This window comes from Ranitomeya imitator, chromosome 3 (genome assembly GCF_032444005.1).
Source record: "Ranitomeya imitator isolate aRanImi1 chromosome 3, aRanImi1.pri, whole genome shotgun sequence".
NCBI lineage: Eukaryota > Metazoa > Chordata > Amphibia > Anura > Dendrobatidae > Ranitomeya > Ranitomeya imitator.
In genome coordinates, this window is record NC_091284.1 from 129328209 (window position 1) to 129352646 (window position 24438).

The 24438-nt window shown below is 45.8% G+C and overlaps 1 protein-coding gene and 1 long non-coding RNA gene across 2 annotated transcripts in view; both read right to left on the reverse strand.

Annotated features, from left to right (window-relative positions):
- LOC138671954 (uncharacterized) overlaps window positions 1–11475 on the reverse strand; it is a 113806-nt gene extending 102331 nt beyond the window's left edge. Inside the window, exons 1-2 of the long non-coding RNA XR_011319503.1 lie at window positions 11371–11475; window positions 10098–10207 (exon numbers count right to left, since the gene is read on the reverse strand). This is a non-coding gene — a long non-coding RNA (uncharacterized lncRNA). The remainder of the gene's footprint in view (window positions 1–10097; window positions 10208–11370) is intronic.
- Window positions 11476–16380: 4905 nt separating this feature from the next.
- Window positions 16381–18086, reverse strand: CLDN4 (claudin 4). Its single transcript, XM_069761436.1, has one exon. The coding sequence runs from the start codon at window positions 18003–18005 to the stop codon at window positions 17376–17378; it is 630 nt and encodes a 209-aa protein (XP_069617537.1). The 5' UTR covers window positions 18006–18086; the 3' UTR covers window positions 16381–17375.
- Window positions 18087–24438: the final 6352 nt, after the last annotated feature.

A 24438-nucleotide genomic window follows, 5' to 3' on the forward strand; every position in this document is an offset into this window, starting at 1 on the left:
TTACAAATACTGATGTGGATCTAAGGGGTTATGCAGCGCCCCAGAGATCTGGTCGTTGCAGTATGACACTCTGCCGCTAAGGGGAGTGATGGTATGTCTGATGGCACTGAAGGAATTCTACTGACCAGGTATCACCAGCACACATTACACTTCACACTCCGGCCACTAGGGGGGGGAAAAGGCTTTATTTATTGGGCCACTCCTCACACTGGTAAAACTAGGGGTTGGATAGGAAGTTAGTGAGAAGCTGACTGGGTTGGATTCAGGCAACATCCCGTGGCAGGGGGTGTTGCAAGGAGAAGACACAGGGGGGGGTCCCTGTCAGGCGTGGGAACCTGGCAGGTGCCTAGCGCACAGAGCAGAACGTTGCGGAACCGCGCCTGCACACCCCGCGGCGGTATCCTAAGAGAGAGACACGAAGGGAAGGATATTGTGGAACAGTGAGAAACGAGATCAAGCACAAAGGAGAGCCAGTAGGAGTTGTGCCGTGAGACCGAGGCAACATCCTACTGAGGCGCGTAGCCGGTGGCCGGAACACCGCGGGAGTAACTGACTCTAGGCCTTACTTGGAACTCCGCAGGACAGTTAATTATAGGTTGGCTGTCTACCTTAAATTTCCTACGAAGACATAGGGGGCAACGCGTGGAGAGAGGCATCTCTAGGGTCCCGGAAGAACTCTGAGCCTTCCCGTCATACGGGTTCGTCCTAGCCATAACATACTGGGGGACGAGAAACTAGTAACATCTGAAACAAGTGAGAGAGAATTAGAAAGAACGAACGAACGAGAACAGCAGTTGTGAGGACTATTCCGAATGCTCAGCAGGGTAGCACTACAACACACAGGCGCTAGTGGTAGGCATGATTTCCACCTGCAAAGGGAACTCTGGAAGTGCCCATCGGACCGGCCGGTCTCAGATAGCCCTGTTAAGCGTGCTCTGGATTGAGGATCCTGAAGTCTTCAGTAAAGAGACTGCGCCACTCCTCACACTGGTAAAACTAGGGGTTGGATAGGAAGTTAGTGAGAAGCTGACTGGGTTGGATTCAGGCAACATCCCGTGGCAGGGGGTGTTGCAAGGAGAAGACACAGGGGGGGGTCCCTGTCAGGCGTGGGAACCTGGCAGGTGCTTAGCGAACAGAGCAGAACGTTGCGGAACCGCGCCTGCACACCCCGCGGCGGTATCCTAAGAGAAAGACACAAAGGGAAGGATATTGTGGAACAGTGAGAAACGAGATCAAGCACAAAGGAGAACCAGTAGGAGTCATGCCGTGAGACCGAGGCAACATCCTACTGAGGCGCGTAGCCGGTGGCCGGAACACCGCGGGAGTAACTGACTCCTAGCCATAACATACTGGGGGACGAGAAACTAGTAACATCTGGAACAAGCAAGAGAGAATTAGAAAGAACGAACGAACGAGAACAGCAGTTGTGAGGACTATTCCGAATGATCAGCAGGGTAGCACTACAACACACAGGCGCTAGTGGTAGGCACTGATTTCCACCTGCAAAGGGAACTCTGGAAGTGCCCATCGGACCGGCCGGTATCAGATAGCCCTGTTAAGCGTGCTCTGGATTGAGGATCCTGAAGTCTTCAGTAAAGAGGTAAAGAGACTGCAACCTTGTGTCCTCGTTATTGACTGCACCTCACACCATCACCACCCACCTTACTGGGAAGCCCTGGGGACACACTTCACCTGTGGGAAGGTATACCATCCAGCTGCCATTCCATCACCCCAGCGGACCCCACAGCAGGGTCGGTCACCCTGACCGAACACCACAGGTGGCGCCACGAATCCCTGACAGACTGTACCACCTTTATTGGACGCCCCTTAGCAGGGTTGCGGACCGGGTCTAGCCACCGTGACAGCCTCAGAACCGAACCAGAGAGGCCCGGTACCGAGAACTTGTGGCCCTATGTCTGGGGGCGCTCCAACTTGGCGTCACGAACAGGATCGTACTTAAGCCTGAGAAGCAGGTCATGTGTGCCTTGGAACTGTGATTGAATTGTGCATGAACTGTGATCTGTTGCAAAGACTGTGTATTGCTATTTGCCGCAAGATTCCTGCCAAAACCGCCGCCATTGCCGCGCCACGAGGAGCGCAGGAGAAGAAGAAGGGCGTGGAAGTGGGCGTAAGCAAGCTGAAGAGCGCGAGAAGTAATGGCCGCCCAGTTTAAATATTTCTGTACTTTGAGGACGTGTCCGTCAGCAGCCGAAATCCGCCTCCTGATCCTCAGTGGAGGGCGGAGACAAAGAAAACGAAACCGCCCACGAAGGAGAGAGCGGGAAAAGGACAAGGAGGGAGAAGAAGTAAGCCATGTGGGAGACGCCATGGCCAGCCGACCGGGGTCGGAGCAGAGGACTCCCCCAGCTACCCAGAGAGATACCGCGGCCAGGCGTCACCAGTTGGCCCCAACTTCCTGCAGGCCGGAGTGGACGAGCTCAGCGATCAACTCCGGCGGATGCAGCTGAGCACTGAGGCCGGGTGGAAGGCAGCCTCGTGTGGTCCGGAGCGAGAAAGAAGTTCCAGCACTCTGAAGCCAGAAATCAAGGCCCTGCCGGAAAGCGAGATACTGCAAACAGAGATGACAACGCCACAGCGCAAGGCCCCGCGGTCAGCGTTCCAGATCCCAGCGGAGACGGAGCAGGCCCGCACCGGAGGGACCGCATCTGAAGCAGGTATGAAGAACGACCCTGCCCCAGTGACAGAAGGCCTACTGGTAGGCCCCGTAGCAGCGCCACCTGCTGCCATGACTAAGACTAGCTCTGAACTGACAAATCCTAATACTGCTACCACAGTGGGCATTATTGCCGCTACTGAACCTACTACCAAAACTGACATTCGAACCCAGATTATACCTGAAAAACCGATTAGAGACATTGATAGCGCATCGGATGAGAAAAGAGATATGCAAAGCCATAAGACCCCCATCTGGAGTGAGGGAGCTCCTTATGTGGCACCTGGTAGCCGCCAGTATCCAGCTGGGCTGCCCCCTGAGTTACAGCACTAAACCTCGAAGAACCGAAAAAGATGTAAATAGTTGACTCTTTATCCTGCTTTTGCTGCTCTAAACCCATCTAGGGTTATTTCTTAAAGGAAACCTGTCACCCCGAAAATCGCGGGTGAGGTAAGCCCACCGGCATCAGGGGCTTATCTACAGCATTCTGAAATGCTGTAGATAAGCCCCCGATGTTACCTGAAAGAGGAGAAAAAGACGTTATATTATACTCACCCAGGGGCGGTCCCGCTGCTGGTCAGGTCAAACGGGCGTCTCCGGTCCGCTGCGGCACCTCCCATCTTCATTACAAGACGTTCTCTTCTGATCTTCAGCCACGGCTCCGGCGCAGGCGTGCTTTGCTCTGCCTTGTTGAGGGCAGAGGATAGTACTGCAGTGCGCAGGCGTCGGAAAGTTCAGAGGCCCGGCGCCTGCGCACTGCAGTACTTTGTCTGCCCTCAACAGGGCAGAGCAAAGTACGCCTGCACCGGAGCCGTGGGTGAAGATCAGAAGAGGACGTCTTGTAATGAAGATGGGAGGCGGTGGGGTTACCTCACCCGCGAATTTCGGGGTGACAGGTTCCCTTTAAAGGGGTCCCTTCGTTTACCCGGGATCCCTATTGTTTTGCATTTCTTTTTCCACAAGTTTATCATTGTTTTCAAAGACTGCCGGATCATGAACAGTGAATGATTCCAAAACTGTTTTGTACATAGTTTGCACCTTCTTAAAGGTGCTCCCTACTGGTTTTACAAAAGAAAGAATACTTTGTGAAGATAATGCTTTTGGACATGACGCAGAAGGTCTTGCTTTCATTGGTCTCCTAGAGACTTGGTTCCCTCTTAAAGGGAATGTTCACATGTTGCCTTAAGAAAGGTTGAAATGTTGATAATGTTGAGATTTAGAAAAGTTTGATAATGTTAATAGAGATTAAGGACAGGAAAGATTGAAAGTGAACCCATAGGGGTTAGAGAGAGAGTCCTTCTGAGAACCGTAGAACGACAGTTGGTTGTTGAAAGAGAGACAATGACAGTAGGCCCAGCCCAGGAGCTAGGCGGTCCTGCATTGGTGAAGCTAGAAAGACAAGTTGAGTGATTTTATAGTATTTTATAGTAGGCCTTTAGTGGGTCCAGCTTATACGCCCTTAAAGGAAAAGTTAAATTATTGTTCAGAATTTGCACTTAGTAGAATACCCGGCTGGGTAATGAGAGTTATTTATAGTATGAAGAATAGGATGTTATTTAAAAATATTTAACCTTGTTTTGTTTGTAACGTTCAAGAGTCCTCTGTTATGATCTGGTGGTTTAGGAGCAACATGGAACGAGCTCTGAAGGACGTGGTAACTGTACTGACCGCAGTCCCTAAGCTCAACACAACACTAGAAGTAGCCATGGAATGATCCTAACTCTCCCTAGGCATCTCGTCACAGCCTAAGAGCTAACTACCCCTAAAGATAGAAGCAGGAAAGCTATCTTGCCTCAGAGAAAATCCCCAAACGATAGATTAGCCCCCCACAAATAATGACTGTGAGTGGAGAGGGAAAAGACATACACAGAATGAAACCAGGATGAGCACAGGAGGCCAGTCTAGCTAAATAGATAGGACAGGATGGAATACTGTGCGGTCAGTATTAAACACTACAAAAAATCCACGCAGAGTTTACAAAAATCTCCACACCTGACTAAAGGTGTGGAGGGTAAATCTGCTTCCCAGAGCTTCCAGCAACACAGAATTAATTCATACTGATAAGCTGGACAAACAAAGAAAGCACAGAACGGATAAGTCCACAATCTATGGACAGAAAAGAGCAAACAATAACTTAGCTTTGCTGAACTGGTCAGGATAACAGGGAAATCCAAAGAGATGTGAATCCAACCAGGAACCATTTACAAGTGGCACTGGCTGAAGGAAAGAGCCAGGCCTAAATAGCAGAGCAGAAGAGACGATAAGTGGAGACAGCTGATGACCGCTAACTCCAAGGAGCAGCCATACCACTTGAAACCACAAGAGGGAGCCCAAGAGCAGAACTCACAAAAGTGCTACTTACAACCACCGGAGGGAGCCCAAGAGCGGAATTCACAACAGTCCTCACCTCCCATAAAGGGAAGCATTGTTCTATTTACTTGTTTTAAGCATTTCAAAAATTTTGTATGTCTTTTGCTGAAATGTATTGTTGTTCTTTTTCCCAGTCCAGGAGTACTGGATTTAACCGGGGGGGAGTGCAGTGCCCCAGAGATCTGGTCGTTGCAGTATGACACTCTGCCGCTAAGGGGAGTGATGGTACGTCTGATGGCACTGAAGGAATTCTACTGACCAGGTATCACCAGCGCACATTACACTTCACACTCCGGCAACTAGGGGGAGAAAAAGGCTTTATTTATTGGGCCACTCCTCACACTGGTAAAACTAGGGGTTGGATAGGAAGTTAGTGAGAAGCTGACTGGGTTGGATTCAGGCAACATCCCGTGGCAGGGGGTGTTGCAAGGAGAAGACACAGCGGGGGTCCCTGTCAGGCGTGGGAACCTGGCAGGTGCCTAGCGAACAGAGCAGAACGTTGCGGAACCGCGCCTGTACACCCCGCGGCGGTATCCTAAGAGAGAGACACGAAGGGAAGGATATTGTGGAACAGTGAGAAACGAGATCAAGCACAAAGGAGAGCCAGTAGGAGTCGTGCCGTGAGACCGAGGCAACATCCTACTGAGGCGCGTAGCCGGTGGCCGGAACACCGCGGGAGTAACTGACTCTAGGCCTTACTTGGAACTCCGCAGGACAGTTAATTATAGGTTGGCTGTCTACCTTAAATTTCCTATGAAGACATAGGGGGCAATGCGTGGAGAGGGGCGTCTCTAGGGTCCCGGAAGAGCTCCAAGCCTTCCCGTCATACGGGTGCGTCCTAGCCATAACATACTGGGGGATGAGAAACTAGTAACATCTGGAACAAGCGAGAGAGAATTAGAAAGAACGAACGAGAACAGCAGTTGTGAGGACTATTCCGAATGCTCAGCAGGGTAGCACTACAACACACAAGCGCTAGTGGTAGGCACTGATTTCCACCTGCAAAGGGAACTCTGGAAGTGCCCATCGGACCGGCCGGTCTCAGATAGCCCTGTTAAGCGTGCTCTGGATTGAGGAACCTGAAGTCTTCAGTAAAAAGGTAAAGAGACTGCAACCTTGTGTCCTCGTTATTGACTGCACCTCACACCATCACCACCCACCTTACTGGGAAGCCCTGGGGACACACTTCACCTGTGGAAAGGTATACCATCCAGCTGCCATTCCATCACCCCAGCGGGCCCCACAGCAGCGTCGGTCACACTGACCGAACACCACAGGTGGCGTCACGAATCCCTGACAGACTGTACCACCTTTATTGGACGCTCCTTAGCAGAGTCTAGCCACCGTGACAGCGTCAGAACCGAACCAGAGAGGCCCGGTACCGAGAACTCGTGGCCCTGTGTCTGGGGGCGCTCCAGTTAGATTTCTCCTTATGGAGAGTGACATGCCAGGTCTGGCATGCCAGTATCAGGAGACTTAAATGTGGCAACGTAAGAGTTCGTGTACCACAGTAGTGCTGCTTTCCTCTCGGGGAGGGTAGTACAAGTGGAGACAAGTGAGATTCCCTTTGGCAAGTTATCACACACACACACACACAACACCTTCCAAATCCAGGCCAGGAGGGGGAGCTCAAAACCTTCTTCTAGGGCAGCCTCCCTGGATAAAGATCCTGGTTTGGAGGAGGAGTCAGATTAGTCTGGACAGAAAGTCTGTGAGCGAGTAAAGACAGAAAGGGAGCAAAAAGGAAATACAGGACTCTAGGAGACTACGAGTAGGCCTCCAAGGAGTCAGTGCACAGAAATCGGGTACCGGGAACCCGAGGCTTTTGTGGAGTACTAAAACACAGAGCAGAGCTGGAGGGCATAGAACTACATGGACTTTGCCCATATTCACCTGTAGTACAGCAGCACCTTAGAGCTCTTAGAGCTTGGAGTCTGCGTGAAAAGATCCCAGTAAGCACGGCTCAAGCTGCCTACCATACAGGTACCTGTCCCAGGACAGCGGAACAAATTAGGACTTTTCTGGGAACACTTAGTGGCAGCAGGGACCTCCGTTACAGCTAGCGGAAGTGGAAGGCTTCTACCTGACCTGCCAAGTATATTCTGCTTGTCTCTGGAGTGCCTGGACTCCTAATTCACCTGTTGCCGGTGCCCTGGACTGTGGCCGGTCACCCATAGTAAACCAGGTAAAGACTTACAGCTTGTCTCCTCCATTTATTTACCTGCTATACCATCCATGCCTTACACCATAGGACCCCTGGGTACCCCGCTTCACCTGTGGGAAGTGTAACATCTGTGCTGCCGCGACATCCCCCGGGGGACCCCTTCAATGCAGCGTCGGTCCAACTACTGACTGAACTCCACAGGTGGCATCACAACATACTTTGAACATTTTCCCCTTTAACGTTGAGGCCCAGGGCCACTGACAGAGTCGCAGCCAGCGTGACATCCCCCTTGCGACCGGACCTGATACCGAGTACCCCACTGCCCTAAACATTGGCAGAGATGCTCCTGTCAACCTGGCAGAGTGAAAGAGAAAACGCTGCTCCATAGAGGTGATTCGCCAGAAGTCGCAAAATCGCAATCAGGAGCTCTACGCCAGCAGAGATCAGCTCCGGGCAGAAATGACAGGTAGTTAGCAACTATCTGCCTGTAAGGTTTTTGCAAAAAGTAAGAAAAGTCCCAGATAACCCCCCTGAAATCAATATCAGAATAGTGGGGGTCCAATACTTGATACCTCATCAATCTGCTATTAGTAGATCCCACCAAAACAGCTGGAGCACCACACGCTGTACACAATGTAATGCTCTGCTCTAGGGAACTGCAGCTCAGCTTCCATGGAAGTAAATGGATCACATGTGCCTTTGCTTAGATGCAAGTAAGATATATAGACGCATATGATCAGATTTATCCAGTAGTAAATTCCCAGAAATATATTAATAATCAGTAATCATCCCAAGTAATACATTGATTAATACATTCATGTGTTATTATTGGCCCACACCCTAAATTCAATATTCTGTATTATGTAAATCTTTTGGTGATGATGATAAATGGGTAGGGCCATATTAACACAGATGTGAGCCCATAGCAGAAATCTTGTGAGTGAACTTCCCTTTAAGGAAAATATACCACGTCATTGCGGTGTGCACAATAGCATCCAAGCATTATAAGAAACGTTTGTGCAGACTTGGCTGTTACTGTGCACACCACAAAGACGTGCTGCATTGAGGGAAGTTCACTCACACTCAGTTCTTCTAGCTCAGGTGCCTGCACACAATGATTCAGCAACAGACGGCTCCCTAAACCCCGCCATACACAAGATGGCTGTCGGCCAAACAATGGTTTGGACAATCGTTGAGCTGGCTAATTCTTGGCTTTCTCTCACATTAGCCAAACGCTCCTGTATTTTCTAACAGAGAGCCACTGTCAGTCAATGTCTAGTGGCGGCTTACCTCAGGGAGAACAAAGGGAACTGCAAATATATTGGGAGATTATCAACATGGCTTCTAGAAGAGAACATATCCTGTACGGATGAGCACAAGGACCTCTGACACCTATTATTGGCACTTTATAGTTAGGTAAAGCAATGCAGAGTTGAAGCCAGATTTATGTAATTGTGTTATTCAGCCATGGTATCTTCTTGATGTATAATTATTGTAATTTTTTTTTTTTTTTTAATTTCTGTGATACAACAGAATTGCAACTGATGTGCAATTGATGACCATTAGACCACATAAGATGCAAGTAATGACATTGTGACTTGAATTAGCAGGGGGAATACTGCATTATACTTGGTGCCACTGGGTAGCAAATGGAATATATGAGGTCATGCCAGTTGTGGGTAAGAGTTTTGCACTGTGTCCTTAATGTTTAATGTGCACTGGGTTGGAAACGAACCACTTGGGTCAGGGTTAGTGAGGTGTGTGCCCTCGTATTCCCTGGTAGTCTCTCAGAGAGTGCAAATGCTAGGATGTTCCAGTAAGGAGCGGTCAGGCTTACAGACAGTGCCCACACGAAACGGGGGAGGCTGTGCTGGTGAAATGCCAGTGCCATTAGGTAGCTACCTGTGTGGTAAGTACTTATTTAGATGCACCAGCTTCGGACTTAGAGAGAACCACAGAGAGTAAGAAAAGCTCCAAGCTGTAGCATGTGAGGTCTGTACGTCATGGAAGAGACTAGTCCCTCTGGGCAATAGAAAACTGTCATTAATAGGCGCAAGAATTGCCATAGCAAAGAGGAGCCGTTAGGCTTATGGGGCTTTTTGAAGAGTGAACAGGTTGAATATGAGGAAGAGTTAGGTGCAGGAGAGCGAAGAGCCATAGGAGAGGTGAATAGAGGTGCAATGCCAGAGAAGACCAGGAGACCGATGCCAGTGTGTGAAAGACTGTGATACATACTGTAAATAATAAGGATAATTCCAAAGTGTGTGCTAAGTGTGTGATGAGTTACAGCAGAAGACTGCTGCTAAGGAGACAGGACAATGAGAGGTGGTCACTAAACTACTGCTTAGAAAGTGAAATGGAGATTGCACAGTGATGAAGATGCTGCTGAGGAAAATGCCAGCAGACTGGCCAAGTATCAGAAAACTATCTATTTCTGGTCAATTTGATGCCTCATTTTAGAATGCTGAAACCATCAAACTATTTGCCTCATTTAAGAATGTCTACCACCAAGCTCATTGCTTGTGAGTAAAGTTCTCCAACTGACACCTGTGTTTGCTTGCATCCTTCTTGCACGAATGACTCCATCATCAAGGACCACCACATCCTATTATATTTAAAAAGACATACCTTTCCAAATCTTTTCTAAAAAGTGGTTTGGCTCTACACAATGCCGAATGAACCAACTCTTTTACATGTAGAAAGATAGACAACAATATATGTAACACCCCAGGTAACCGGTTGTTACAGTGACATTGAATTCCTCACGGGGAGAGTGATTCCATGCTTGGAAGTGAGGAAGGATCACTTTAACAGGTAATACATATATACAACATTGTTCTGACTCCAGGCCAGAAGGGGGAGCTCTGATCCAGTTCATGGGTCTCTTACCTATATATTCTGGCCAGGGGGAGGAGTTAGTCAGTCTGTGAGAGACAGGGACCGAGTGAGTCTGTCAGAGAGGAAAGCTGGGGCCGTACAGACACGTGATTCTGCAGCTCCTGGAAAGAGATAAGAGAGAGACCGAGCAGATTGTAAGAGACTGTGAGGGGAGGAGAAGTAAGGAGCTGGAGAGGAGCTGTGACTGGGCTTCCTCCACGCTGAAGCGCAAGAAGCCAGTGGCCAGAACACCGATGTTGTGGGGGTAACTGTATGCCCCATAGCAGAAACCAGCAAGCAGGAGATTCCAAGTCGTCTGTCCACCATTACATCTGAAGGCACAGCAGCATATAGAGCCCGGAGTCATAATTAGAGACACCTGTAAAAAGGCTCAAGTTGCCTGCTATACTGATTAGTGCCCTACTTAAAGGGACAGTGCAAAAGTGAGGACCTTGTGTGAAGCCTTAGACAGCAAGGGACTTAAACCACAATGCAATAAGGAAGGCTTCCAACCCCACCTGGCTAGGGGGGTCCCGAATCGCTTCCAGGCTGGCTGAACCTCACCACCACCTGTGATCCATACCCTGGACTGTGGTTGCATACCACCAGTAAAAGGTAAAGAGACTACAACCTTGTGTCCTTCAATTCTTTCCGGCACTACACCATCTGTCATCTTTCCCTTCTACACTGGGAGCCCTGGGGACTAAGTTCTACCTGTGGAGAACTATACCACCTCTGCTGCAATACCATCATCCCCAGAGGACCCCTTTAAGCAGCATCGGCCATCCCTGGCTGAATACCACAGGTAGCGTCAGCAACCCTACTACAATTGACTTTATTCCCACTGCACCTTTCCCCTTTTATTAGACGCCCTGGGCCACGGACCGCGTCACTGCCACCGTGACCACACCTTTTAGAACAGGCCCGGTTCAGAGTACCCCTCGGCCCTAGCGGGCGCTCCATATACACACAAGATTACCAGAGATTACACTATGAGTAATTCTTGTCATACTATACTCGGTCTATGGAGTACTATAACAAACACAAATATTATCAAATAGCAATGGAATAAGTGTACGTTCACCCACCCACTGGACCGTTCAACTCTTTTCTACTAGCGGGGAACATATGCGCCTTCTTCAGTAGAAACACACAGAGGAGCTAATTTAGTTTGAAACTGGGCAAGCCATCACACATGACGCCATAGCAATATAATGTGACTCAATATTTGGGTGGAATTGGGGATTTTGCCTTTCATTCTGACTGCCACTAAAGCACACTTTACCTATAGGTAGCCAGAAGATCACTGGATCAGTATGTGTAGTTGCTGGGACCACTGAGTACGTAGCAGAACATGCAGTATCTGGCTGGCTGTAACATTACTTCAGTGGTTTGTGCACCAATTTCAGGAGACACATCAGTGCATGGAGCATGGACAGCGCCCAAAATCCAAAAAGGTTGGGAGGTATGTAGCAGGTCACAGGAGGGCATAGCCCAGCCCCAGCACAATCTGCATTGCTATAGCTATGCTTCGGAAGGAAGAAGTGGGAGTGAATAAGACGCTGAAAATACAGTACTTGTGCTGCTGGGGGGCAGCTATAATGCTTGCAAAAATATTCCTGTAAACAGGTTTTTACAAGCACATTTTAGCTGTGATTACCCCTCGGGGTGGACCACCGGCCTCACATTTTATTTACCTTATAAGCGCTCACGTTGTGTAACTGATATAAGACTTTCCATATGAGAAGTCTTCGAGGCTCAGAATGTTCAGACCCCTTTCCAATGTCAACAAGTTTTCTAATCATATTACACTTCTTTATTGCAATAAATGAAAGCTTCGACAGCTTGTCCCCTATAGACAATCTGTGTTCTCTTAAAAATGAATGATGCTACACTTATCTTATATAGAACTAATAGCTACTTAGTAATTCAGCAACTAGCCTATTAGTAAATGTCCACTTAGTTTGTTAAGAAGAAATTACAGGATATCGTGCAATGGAATGAAAAATTTTTGTTTCTCACATGACAACAAATATGAGTCATCCCATCCATCATGGGAGTTTACCACAAACGTTCCTCTGTCACTCGCTTCGCCTTTCACCCACCATCGCTGCCTCTACTTACAAGCTATATACAGATTTGAAGCGTGATATTATTATACGTTGCTTCATATTGTTTTCATATATTAGAGAATATGCGAAAGTATAATAAAATATTTGATTGTCTGTAGTCTGCGTCTGATGTTACAGCTCATCCCATTCACTTGAATGGGACCTGTTTCTTCAAGAATAAATAGCAGACCTTCTTTACTAATCTCATAAACCTGTTAGTCACTTAAAGGGTTTGACCACTTTCACATAATGTTTGCCTGCCAGCTGAGATAAATGTGAAAAAAACAAACTGCACTTTACTTAAGGTACCTTCACACATAACGATATCGTTAACGATATCGTCGCTTTTTGTGACGTAGCAACGATATCGTTGAGGAAATCGTTATGTGTGACAGCGACCAACGATCAGGCCCCTGCTGGGAGATCGTTGGTCGCTGAACAAAGTCCAGAACTTTATTTCGTCGCTGGATCTCCCGTGGACATCGCTGGATCGGCGTGTGTGACTCCGATCCAGCGATGTCTTCACTGGTAACCAGGGTAAACATCGGGCAACTAAGCGCAGGGCCGCGCTTAGTAACCCGATGTTTACCCTGGTTACCAGCGTAAAAGTAAAAAAAACAAACACTACATACTTACCTACCGCTGTCTGTCCTCGGCGCTGTGCTCTGCACTCCTCCTGTACTGGCTGTGAGCGTCGGTCAGCCGGAAAGCAGAGCGGTGACGTCACCGCTCTGCTTTCCGGCCGCTGTGCTCACAGCCAGTACAGGAGGAGTGCAGAGAAGCAGAGCGCCGGGGACAGACAGCGGTAGGTAAGTATGTAGTGTTTTTTTTTTTTTTTACTTTTACGCTGGTAACCAGGGTAAACATCGGGTTACTAAGCGCGGCCCTGCGCTTAGTAACCCGATGTTTACCCTGGTTACCCGGGGACTTCGGGATCGTTGGTCGCTGGAGAGCTGTCTGTGTGACAGCTCTCCAGCGACCAAACAGCGACGCTGCAGCGATCCGGATCGTTGTCGGTATCGCTGCAGCGTCGCTTAATGTGAAGGGGCCTTTACCCTCCCTGGGTTCAGCATTGGGTCTCTTAGGCTACTTTCACACATCGGGTTTTTTGTTTCAGGCAGAATCCGGCTAATGTTCCAAAAAACGAATCCGTTGCAAAAAGTTGTAAAAATTGATGCAACAGATCCGTTTTTCCGCCGGATCCTGTTTTTATTTTAACATGGAGTTTATAGTGAAAACTCTTCCTGGAAAAGTGGAGAGAAAATCTGCATGATTTCAATGGAAAATTATTTGAAAACCAGATCCGCAGGCCGGATTCAGTGTTTCACATGTCCGTTTCATGCGTTTTTGGCAGGTTCTGTCACTGTGCGCTTTTTTCGCCGGACAAAAAAACGTTCCTCTGGACGTTTTCTCCGTCCGCCAGAAACGACTATTTGGACGGATACAGAAAAAAACAGATGAAACGTCTGGCCATCAGGCGCAATCCGGCGCTAATACAACTCTATGAGGAAAAAAACGGATCCGGCATTAAAAAAAATGGATCCGTTCTTTTCAAAGCTTGCCGGATTGTGCCTGAAACAAAAAACCTCATGTGTGAAAGTAGCCTTAGGCTGCCGTCCAGGAGGGCTGCGGATGGCTGCCTACTTCCTCCTTTCTTCATTGTTTCCATGCGGCCGCCGCACACGTCAAATCGCCACATGCGGACGCATCTGCATACAACGCATGTCCCTGCGTACCCAATCTTAAAGATAGGTAAGCAGGGAAACGCAGGACGCATGCAGAAATTGGTGGAGCTTCAGGGAGGAAGAAAGGAGGAAGTAGGCAGCCATCCGCAGCCCACCTGAACGCAAGTATGAAACCAGCCTTAGACATCCTCTGTTATCTTGCTTCACTGGTGACATCACACCACAACCATGCTGCAGCCAATCAGTGAGCTTAGCCGCTCATGGCGCCTCCACAGCCAGAGTTACTGAGCAAAATGATCGTCCACAGCGTTGTTGAAGTGATGTCACCGCTGCATCCTGCACAGAATCACCGAAGCAGCGCCGAAGAGAAAGCGCTGGACCTGAGAGAGCGAGTAAAGTGACAAAGACAAAGGTTGTCTGACTGAGGATATTAACTTTAACCATAAAACATTTGTGGTTTTATAGCTTCATTTCAATGCTTATGAAACAATAGATATATGGAATATTTGACATTAATGTCTATCTTTCCGAATATATAATTATATAGATATATAAAGGAGTTTTTATGTTCTAATCTAGAATATAATAACCTTACAGTTCTTTATGTCACCCTATTGTAACATCACCCTAACAAGACTAAAGATCCCTACTGCAACCCCAGCCTACCGAGCCCAGGCATCCACCAGTGGTCTAAAGAAACACAAAAAACTGTTGCAGCTTTGGACCAATCTCTTTTTATTAGAAGAGTATTCTGGTAACAATGAGGAAGGCCTGCCTTTCCTCTCCATCTTCTGGTTGTACTGCATAAAGTTACAACAGCCAGAGGTTCTTACCAGCTGTTGTACCTTGATTAGGGCAAATCTGTGAAAACAGACCAAATGCCGAGGGGAAAGCCGTGCAAACAGCAGTTCGGGCAGGAATCAGTCCCTGGGTCTTTTACTAGTGCTGGATATGACAGTGATCTGCAGGAATCGTAAGTCACAAGTAGGTTTATTTTGTGTAACTATATGTGTGTGTGTGTGTATGTGTGTGTGTGTATGTACTCTTCACATATGTGTGTGTAATATGTTTATGTACGTGTGTGTTTAGAGTCTGGCTTTAGGACTATGGGCTGTGTATTATACCATATGAAAGACTATGGGCTGTGTATTATACTATATGGAGGACTATGGCCTGTGCATTATACTATATGGAGGACTATGGGCTGTGTGTAATACTATATGGAGGACTATGGGCTGTGTGTAATACTATATGGAGGACTATGGGCTGTGTGTAATACTATATGGAGGACTATGGGCTGTGTATTATACTATATGTAGGACTATGGGCTGTGTATTATACTATATGGAGGACTATGGCCTGTGCATTATACTATATGGAGGAATATGGGCTGTGTGTAATACTATATGGAGGACTATGGGCTGTGTGTAATACTATATAGAGGACTATGGGCTGTGTATTATACTATATGGTGGATTATGGGCTGTGTATTATACTATATGGAGGACTATGGGCTGTGTGTAATACTATATGGAGGACTATGGGCTGTGTATTATACTATATGTAGGACTATGGGCTGTGTATTATACTATATGGAGGACTATGGCCTGTGCATTATACTATATGGAGGAATATGGGCTGTGTGTAATACTATATGGAGGACTATGGGCTGTGTGTAATACTATATAGAGGACTATGGGCTGTGTATTATACTATATGGTGGATTATGGGCTGTGTATTATACTATATGGAGGACTATGGGCTGTGCATTACACTATATGGAGGACTATGGGCTGTGCATTACACTATATGGAGGACTATGGGCTGTGTATTACACTATATGGAGGATTATGGGCTGTGTATTATACTATATGGAGGACTATAGCCTGTACATTATACTATATGGAGGACTATGGGCTGTGTATTATACTATATGGAGGACTATGGGCTGTGTGTAATACTATATGGAGGACTATGGGCTGTGCATTACACTATATGGAGGACTATGTGCTGTGTATTGTACTATATTGAGGACTATGGGCTGTGTGTAATACTATATGGAGGACTATGGGCTGTGCATTATACTATATAGAGGACTATAGGGAGTGCATTATTCTTCTGCGATGGGGCCCCATGGCTTCTATGTACGCCCCTTGTGAATATAATGGTTTATTTTTTCTATACATTACATTTTTAGTTAGACACAAAAATTACCTGGATGAAAAAAAAACGATATGTAACATCAATATCGTGTAGTATATATTATTACTGAAAAGAAAGAGGAAGAGATTATTATGTCATATGAACTTCTATTTGCTCTTACAGCATAGTATCTGTGTTATTACCTTCCCCAGACTTCAAGTGAAATAACGATTAGTTATCTCATGCAAGTACTGTCTTGCAAATGCAGATGCCTCTCCCCCATGTATGCATATTTCCAAACATACCTGAATTTCAAGAATACTCGTATATCACAACAAATACATTTGTACAACAAGATTGGTTAAAAGTTTTGTTTTTATTTTAGAAACAAGTTTTAAAATCTGAATAGCATAAACATTTCTGAAAACATATAAAAATAATAGTTTAAAAAATAGCAACATACATTTATATTTCTTCACTGACATGAAGCAGCAATGGAAGAAGCACAGATAGGAGCATTGTGCACACACAGTAAATTGTGATCACTGTTAGTCTGAACAGTAAAGGAGGGCATATTACATAGTATGGCTAATGTAAAGACCAGCTATGGTATATATCATCTTAAATATACATACAGAATTAAAATCATCCTAAGAAGCCAGGTTTCTACTGTACATCTCACATTTTGATTTGGCAGAAAAGCACTTGTAGCAGAAAACCAAAAGTGCCTTTATGAACTACAACTCCTATCAGGTTCTTTAGGTCACCGATTGGGAGTTGCCTTTCATCTAAGAGCACAGATGGTTGGCAATATGAAATACTGAAATATTACAACCTGCACTAGATCTCATTAGCATAAATCACTATAACATAAATCTCAAGTAGGTTCCATTTTCCAACCCTCTCCTCTTTCAACATTTTCTGCTCCCTGAGTTCCTTATTTGACAACACGGACAAGATTTTGGACCCTTGGCTTTTGAGGCTTGGATTTTTTTTTTAACTGTTGCATATTACTGACCAGAGTAAGTATGGCACACTGCCTGCATGCACCTATGTAACCCAATATTTGAACAGATCAGTTATTACTTTCCCACCCAAAACCGCACCCCACCCAAGTTACAGTTCTCTTCATTGAGCATCTGATTAGTCAATGACAGCACCCTCTGCTGGACAGGGGCTATAAAGAGTTTCTTTGATGGGCTTGTGCAATTGTAGCATATCTAAGAGTGAAGGAACAACCAAAATCATGAAGTGACTCTTCTAAGATGACCCATGCTACAGTCTGTGTCCAAATATAAGGGAAAGAAAAAAAATGGATGAATGTTCAATGTCCTTTAGTCCACAGTGCCTAATTAAACGTAGTTGCTGGCTGGTCCAGATCTTGCAGCAGAGTATTTGGCAGAGTATGGTTTCTGATCCCTTGGAGGGCAGTTGCAGCACAGCATGGCACCACCCAGGAGAAGCAAGGCGGCTGCAGCCCACCCAATGTACAGTGAGGCTCCCAGCTCTCTCTTCTGGGCTTCAACCACCAGTGGGTTGTAGAAGTCCCTGATGATGTTGTTTGCAGACCAGGAGACGGGGATCAAAGTAAGGATTCCGGCCACGATGAAGACAATTCCACTGACGATCATGATCTTGGCTTTTGAGGACTCATCTTCCACACAGTTGGTGCACTTGCCTCCAATAATGGACAACATAACTCCCAGGAGAGCCACAACTATAGCTATGACAATAAGAGCTCTGGCTGCTTGGAGATCCTGGGGCAAGGCAAGCATGGAGTCGTAGACCTTGCATTGCATCTGTCCAGTGCTTTGAACAACACAATTCATCCATAGTCCTTCCCAAACGATTTGGGCCACCACAATGTTGTTACCGATGAAGGCAGTAACTCTCCACATTGGGAGGGCACAGGTGACCACAGTGCCCAGCCAGCCGATGATGGAAAGGGCGATGCCCAGGACTTGTAGACCCATGGAAGCCATTTCTTCTTTTTCCTTTGCCGAGCTGGGAAATTAGAAAGATGCTCTGTCTTGGATGATAGGGAGTGCAAGTGTGTGGTGTGAATGCAGGAGGCTAGATATATCCCAAACACCCATGGGAGGAGTTTGTCTGCATTAATCCAGTTCTCCATCTCACAGAAACTCACCAGGAGCCATGAAACTAGTTGAGCTGGATTCTGTGTTTGTCACAACAATGAGTGGTTTCACCCACCCTTCACCTCCCCCATCTTCTAAGCAAAATTGTCACTGGGCTGTATGTGTCACAAGAGCCAACAGAGTTTCCTAGTATCATAGCACTGCAACCTGAAAACAGAAAGTCTAGGGACAGCGTATATATTAATCACAGGAAATAGGGTCATAAAGCTGGAAAAGCTAAATATGTTACCTCATCCTATTGTCATACAGGTCACAGATGACTAATCATGTATGTGATATGCTGCCGGTCTCTAAGCCCACCTATAACTAGAGTATCTCCTAGAAATAAATTTTCATGCACTGTATGAAATCACCACAAGAAATATACACAGAAGCCAGGAATCTGAGCAGTGAATTACCTGTCGAAAAGAGCCGCTGGCACGCGTTTGTGCCCTGAAATTTCCGTCACAAAGCACCAAACTGCTTGAGTCGGACGAAAAATCATTACATGTTAAGCTTTTATATTTATGGGACTTAACTAATAGCAGGGAAGCGTAATAACTAGGGTGGTCAAAATATTTGCTTCATTGCCATTAGAACAGAAAATAAATGGAATTGTTCCAAAACCCTCCTATTGTTTCCAAACAAACATCCTAGCCCCTTTTTTCAACCCTTGAGTAATTCATCATCTGCACCATATTTCTCCATACACGTGTGTCACGTTGGGTACCTACCAGGCTCCTGAGAAAGCAATTTTGTGGTGACCCTTCTCTCCCCTGCTCACTATTATTGGGGATTACAAAGTTCAACCTGTTAAATTTTAACTTTCTAAATTATTTGTTCAACTGTGAGCATCTGTGTATTTGACAGCCACTTATCAGTCACCCTATTGCAATTATAATGCATGCGTAACTTGGATTTCTTGCGTTCAGCCTTATGGGGCATTTGAGCTCTATGCAGTGAGAACAAAGCCCTGACCCTTGGTATTATAAGCTGTATACATTTATCTTGCCGAAAATACACTGTGAATGACTCATGTGTTACTGCTAGGAGTGGCGGAGAAGGAATTAGGGGAATAGGTGGCGGAGGTCCCCTGGACACTTACCCCCTTTTACCTTCCCTATAATTTGTGGCTGCTGAATCTTGCAGGTGACCATATATTTTGTGTGGCATATGACAGCATCGCATCCATAGCCGTTCTGCAAAAGAAACCACTATAAGTCATGTGTGGCAAATGTGTGACATTTGTAGGAACATGATGGCACGGGTGAAAGTGCCACCAAATAGCTGAAAAGGTGACCTTGTTCAAAAAGGCATTGTACATTTCTGTCTAGACCGAATTACACTATTTTTCTGTCAAAAGTAATCCTCTGCATCAGATTTCCATTGCTGTCTCCATAGATAGCATTCATCAATGGGGTCACACCTTAAAGGGGATGTCTGTTTTGAAGAAAAGGCTGCACACAAGAACAATGCAGCTAAAATAAGTAGACAAATGAAACTTATGCCCACCATAAACATTAGATAGCTGTTGGCCAAACAATCGTTCAGCTCTCACAACTGCCTCATACACAGGAACTCTTGGCACTCCTGTGTTCTCTGAAGCTGGTACTACACATTAGATGGCTGTCAGCCAAACGATGGAAAGGCTGATTGTCAGGCCAAAAGCCATCTCAGCCAACTCTTCTATACATAGGAGCACTCGCTCGGCCTAGCACTCCTGTGTTCTCTAAAGCCGGTGTTGGTCAAACGATGCATCAACCGATTGTTCAGCCGACAGCCGTCTCAGCTGACTGTTCCACACACAGGAGCGTTAGCTCAGCTGAGTGCTTCTGGGTTCACTATGAGAACCCCTCTTGGTGACGTGTTGGCCGTCAGCTTATCTCATGGAGAACAATGTGATTGGCAGTTGGAAATTCGTAATTGACATATTTCCAGAACATCAGTTTGCCGGCGCTCCCATGCATATTAGACTGTCAGCTGAACCCGTCAATATTGGAGGGGGTTCAGCCGACATAACAATAATGTGTATGGGGGTCTTAAGAGTGAGCTGCTGCCAGACTTCCCTAGTAGCAGCTTATCTCTGTGCAGAACAAAATGATCTGCCATTGAAAATAAACAGCTTCAATCGTCTTGTCCTCTATGCTTGTCATCTGTTGAGAGGCCCTCCTACACATTAAATGGTCAACCTATGACTAAGGACTCCTGTGTACACCAGAAACAAGTCAGGTTGCCTTTTTATTAATTTAATTTTAATGTTTGGATGGACGTGCTGAAAAAAAATCCTTTCCTTCTCTATTTTGGCTGCACTCACCAGCAGGATCGGCACCCACAATTGAAGTTCCAACCTCGGCAGATTCATGGTACAGCGTGACAAGCTCCACAACCCCGATCCTCCAGAACATTGAGTAGCTGAATCCCACACAAGGCAGTGCCACACTCAGGGCAGATGTGGCATCATAACCATGTATGCTGCAAACAGAGCTGCATTACATTAATAGTAAGGGCTTAATAAGGTTCACTTAAGCAACTTCTGCAGAAAAGGCTGCACATTGACCTTATTACCCAATAGTCAATGGCTCCATTCAAATAATTGTCAAATCAGACAAGAAATTGAATCCAATGGAAAAAAAAATCACAGCATTCACAATTGGATTTAGAATTCTGACAGGTTAAACAGCCCATAAAAAACAAGCACTTTGGATCCACTTAATGAGTCCAATTTTAAAAAGATGAGGAGTTTGGGGCAATAAAATGAACAGTTACAAAATGCCTGTAATAAGTGACCCTAAATACCCCCACACAGTAAATCTCCCCCCCACACACACATTGAATCTCCCCCACCACAGTAAATCTCCCCTAATCACAGTAAATTTCCCACATCCTAAATCTAAAACCTAAAGGATGTGAGTAAAATTGTTCACTGAGAGCCGGCATCATCTTGACAGCCTGCTCAGAGAACGGCCGACTCTCAGTCCAATGGACGTAAAAAATGCAGCCGCCGGGGGAGGCACTTCTGAGCGCCGCATTAGGCAGCTCGACTGCGCCCCCCTACTGTATCCCCCCACTAAATACGCCTCTGCTACTACCAAGGAAAGTGGCTGTGTCACGGTTTTTGTAAATGAACATAAGTTGTAGCATTTAAGGGGAATATCCGTGAATCTGTGACTAACGTACACGTTACAGAAAGTTATACATTTTATTTTACATTTGGTTTCTGTTCAGTCCACCAACGGCTGATTTACAGATTTGTTTGCACACACTGTGTCCTTGACTGTGTAATATGTACATAGGGATCTATGAATATATTCCTTAAATAAACCACCGGCTATTGCACTCACTGTTGATAATTTAAAACCTGTTGCAAAGTCTGTAGTAGCAACCTACCAACATTAAAGGCCCTCATACACGGTAGATAGCTGGCAGTAAAATTATTAACGTGCAACCCAATCAAATGCTCTCCTATTTTGTATGAGAGAAGAGATGCCGAACAAAATAGTAATTCTAATTTTGTGATCCTTCTTTCCCCAACATCATCCATTTGGAGAGAGTCAGGAGTCCCCCATACACATTAGACTATTGGCCGATCACACCAGCTTCCATGTTTAATAGATAAAAATGCAAGAATCTCCAGTTGTCTACTGTTAATCTGGCCCTTACTGTACATTTGGACAGTATGACGATCCCCTGACAGCACCCTTTGCATTGAAAGAAGCTTGCATGGCTAATCATTTCCTTACCTTGAAAGTAATTATTACCAAAGGTATGTGACACCTTCTTATATGCCTCTGTTTATAGCAGTTAACACGCAAATCTAGACAATGTGGAGTCAGGATTCAGGAAAGATATGTTTCTTTGGCCAGCTCTAGAGCTGAGACCCATCTCAATTGTGCCATCAAATATATATTTAATGAGGTGTTCTCATCTCAGACACTCACGGCACATTATATTAATCATTTTATTTCTCTAGCGCCAACATCTTCCACGGCACTTTACCTTTTAGAGGGGACTTGTACAGACAATAAAGACATTACAGCAGTGTTCCCCCAACTCCAGTCCTCAAGAGCCACCAACAGGTCATGTTTTCATGATTTCCGTAGTATTGCACAGGTGATAATTCCATCACCTACACAGGCAATAATTCCATCAACTGTGCAATTCTAAGGGAATCCTGAGAACAAGACTTGTTGGTGGCACTTGAGAACCGGAGTTGTGGAACACTGCATTACAGAATAAAACATAACACAGATACCAAAAGGAGTGAGGGCCCTACTCGCAAGCTAACAATCTATGACTGGATTTGCCGTAAATATCTAAAGTATTCAGAAAAGGGGTCATCTACTATTTTTCCTGGTAAAGGAGCGATTGATCACTGTATCCAGGTGTTGAACAGATGGATGAGCAAGTGTACATGTGCATGGTTCCCTCCATTCACTTCTATCAGGGTCACATAAATAGCCATCTGCCTCATTATTCATTTCCAATCGCCATGTAGAATGGTGTTTGAGAGAGCCATATTCCACAGATACAGATCCAAGATGTGGCCCCCACATCCTTCAAGAATTTATGTCCTATTCAGTGGATAAGCCATACATTTCTAAAATGTGAATACCACTTTAATGCTTCACAATGCATATTCATAGGGCTCCATTGACTTTATGCTGTACATGGGAAAACTGTGTAATTTCAGTATTAGTGATGAGCGAGTGTACTCCTTGCTCGGGTTTTCCCCCAAGCACGCTTGGGTGACCTCCGAGTATTTATGACTGCTTGGAGATTTAGTTTTCATCACGGCAGCTGAATGATTTACAGCTAGTTGCCAGGCTGAGTACATGTGGGGGGTTGACTAGTTGCTAGGGAATCCCCACATGTAATCAAGCAGGCTAGTAACTGTAAGGCCGGCGTCACACTCGGCGTAAGACATTACGGAACGTATTCTACGTCCGTAATACGCGCGTAATACGCCAAAATGTCTCCGTAATCTATTTCTGTAGTTAATGCGTAGCCTAGGTGTGGTCGCGTATTTTGCGCATGTACTGTTCCGTGTGTATTCCGTATGTGATCCGTATGGCGTTTTTTTTTCACGCACCATCACAAATTGGACATTTAACGGTTTTCAGGCCTGCAAATCATTTAAACCATCATTAACCACACTATTTAAGCCCTCTACAACAGGTGGACCCCTCCCATCTGCCCTATATGTTCTCTAGCATATTTTGGCTGTGTTACTTTGACCTTACAAACATGTCTGACCATGTGTATTTAAGCACAACTCAGCGGGTGTTGCTTCACTGGGTGTTGTCTCGTCGCTTTGGCCAGCCATATCCGGTCAATGTAGATCCGCGAAGGAGGAGACGAAGATTGTGGGTGCATCCTCTATTGACCCAACGCCAGAGTAAAGGACATTTCCAGAGACTATATTCTGCTTTGAGGGCACATCCAGACAAATTTTACCTGTATACTCGCATGTCCATCAGGACTTTTGACATGTTGATGGAGATCTTACGTCCTGGGCTCACCTATCAGGACACCTGGATGAGAAAAGCCATCTCTGCTGAGGAGCGTCTGCTCCTAACCTTACGGTATGTATTTGGACCGTTTTTTTTTTGTGGTGTTTGACAATGTGTTGTGTCCTACTATGTTTCAGTTACTTTACTTGGACATGAAGCCACAAGCACATCCAAAAAAATGTTGGTAATATTAGAGTATAGCAATAATGTGAAATGACCCTTTTTGTTTTGTAAATAATGTCCGAGAAAATGAAATATACACTTGTGCTTCTTCATGTTTTACTATTCCTCATGTTAATTTTTTTCTTTATTTTTTTCTTGTTTTTCAGCTTCCTGTCCACAGGCTTGTCCTATGCGGGTCTACACCTGGAGTTTCTTATTGGCCGGTCGACAATTTCAGGCATTGTAAGGCCACCTGTTCCCAAATATGGCTGAAACTTCATGAAGTTGTGATGCCTGAGCCAAAACAGGAGGATTGGCTCAAAATCGCCACTGGATTCAAAAATACTTGTGACTTCCCTAACTGCATTGGAGCTGTGGATGGGAAACATATCAGGGTGCGTAAGCCGCCGAACTCTGGTTCCCAATTCTACAATTACAAACAGTTTTTCTCTGTAGTTCTGTAAGCAGTTGCTGACAGCAACTACAGGTTTATAATTGTAGACATTGGGGCCTATGGGCGAACTGGAGACTCTAGGGTCTTCAATTCGTCCATAATGGGTCGGCGGCTACGTGACAACCAGTTGAACCTACCACCACCACAACAACTC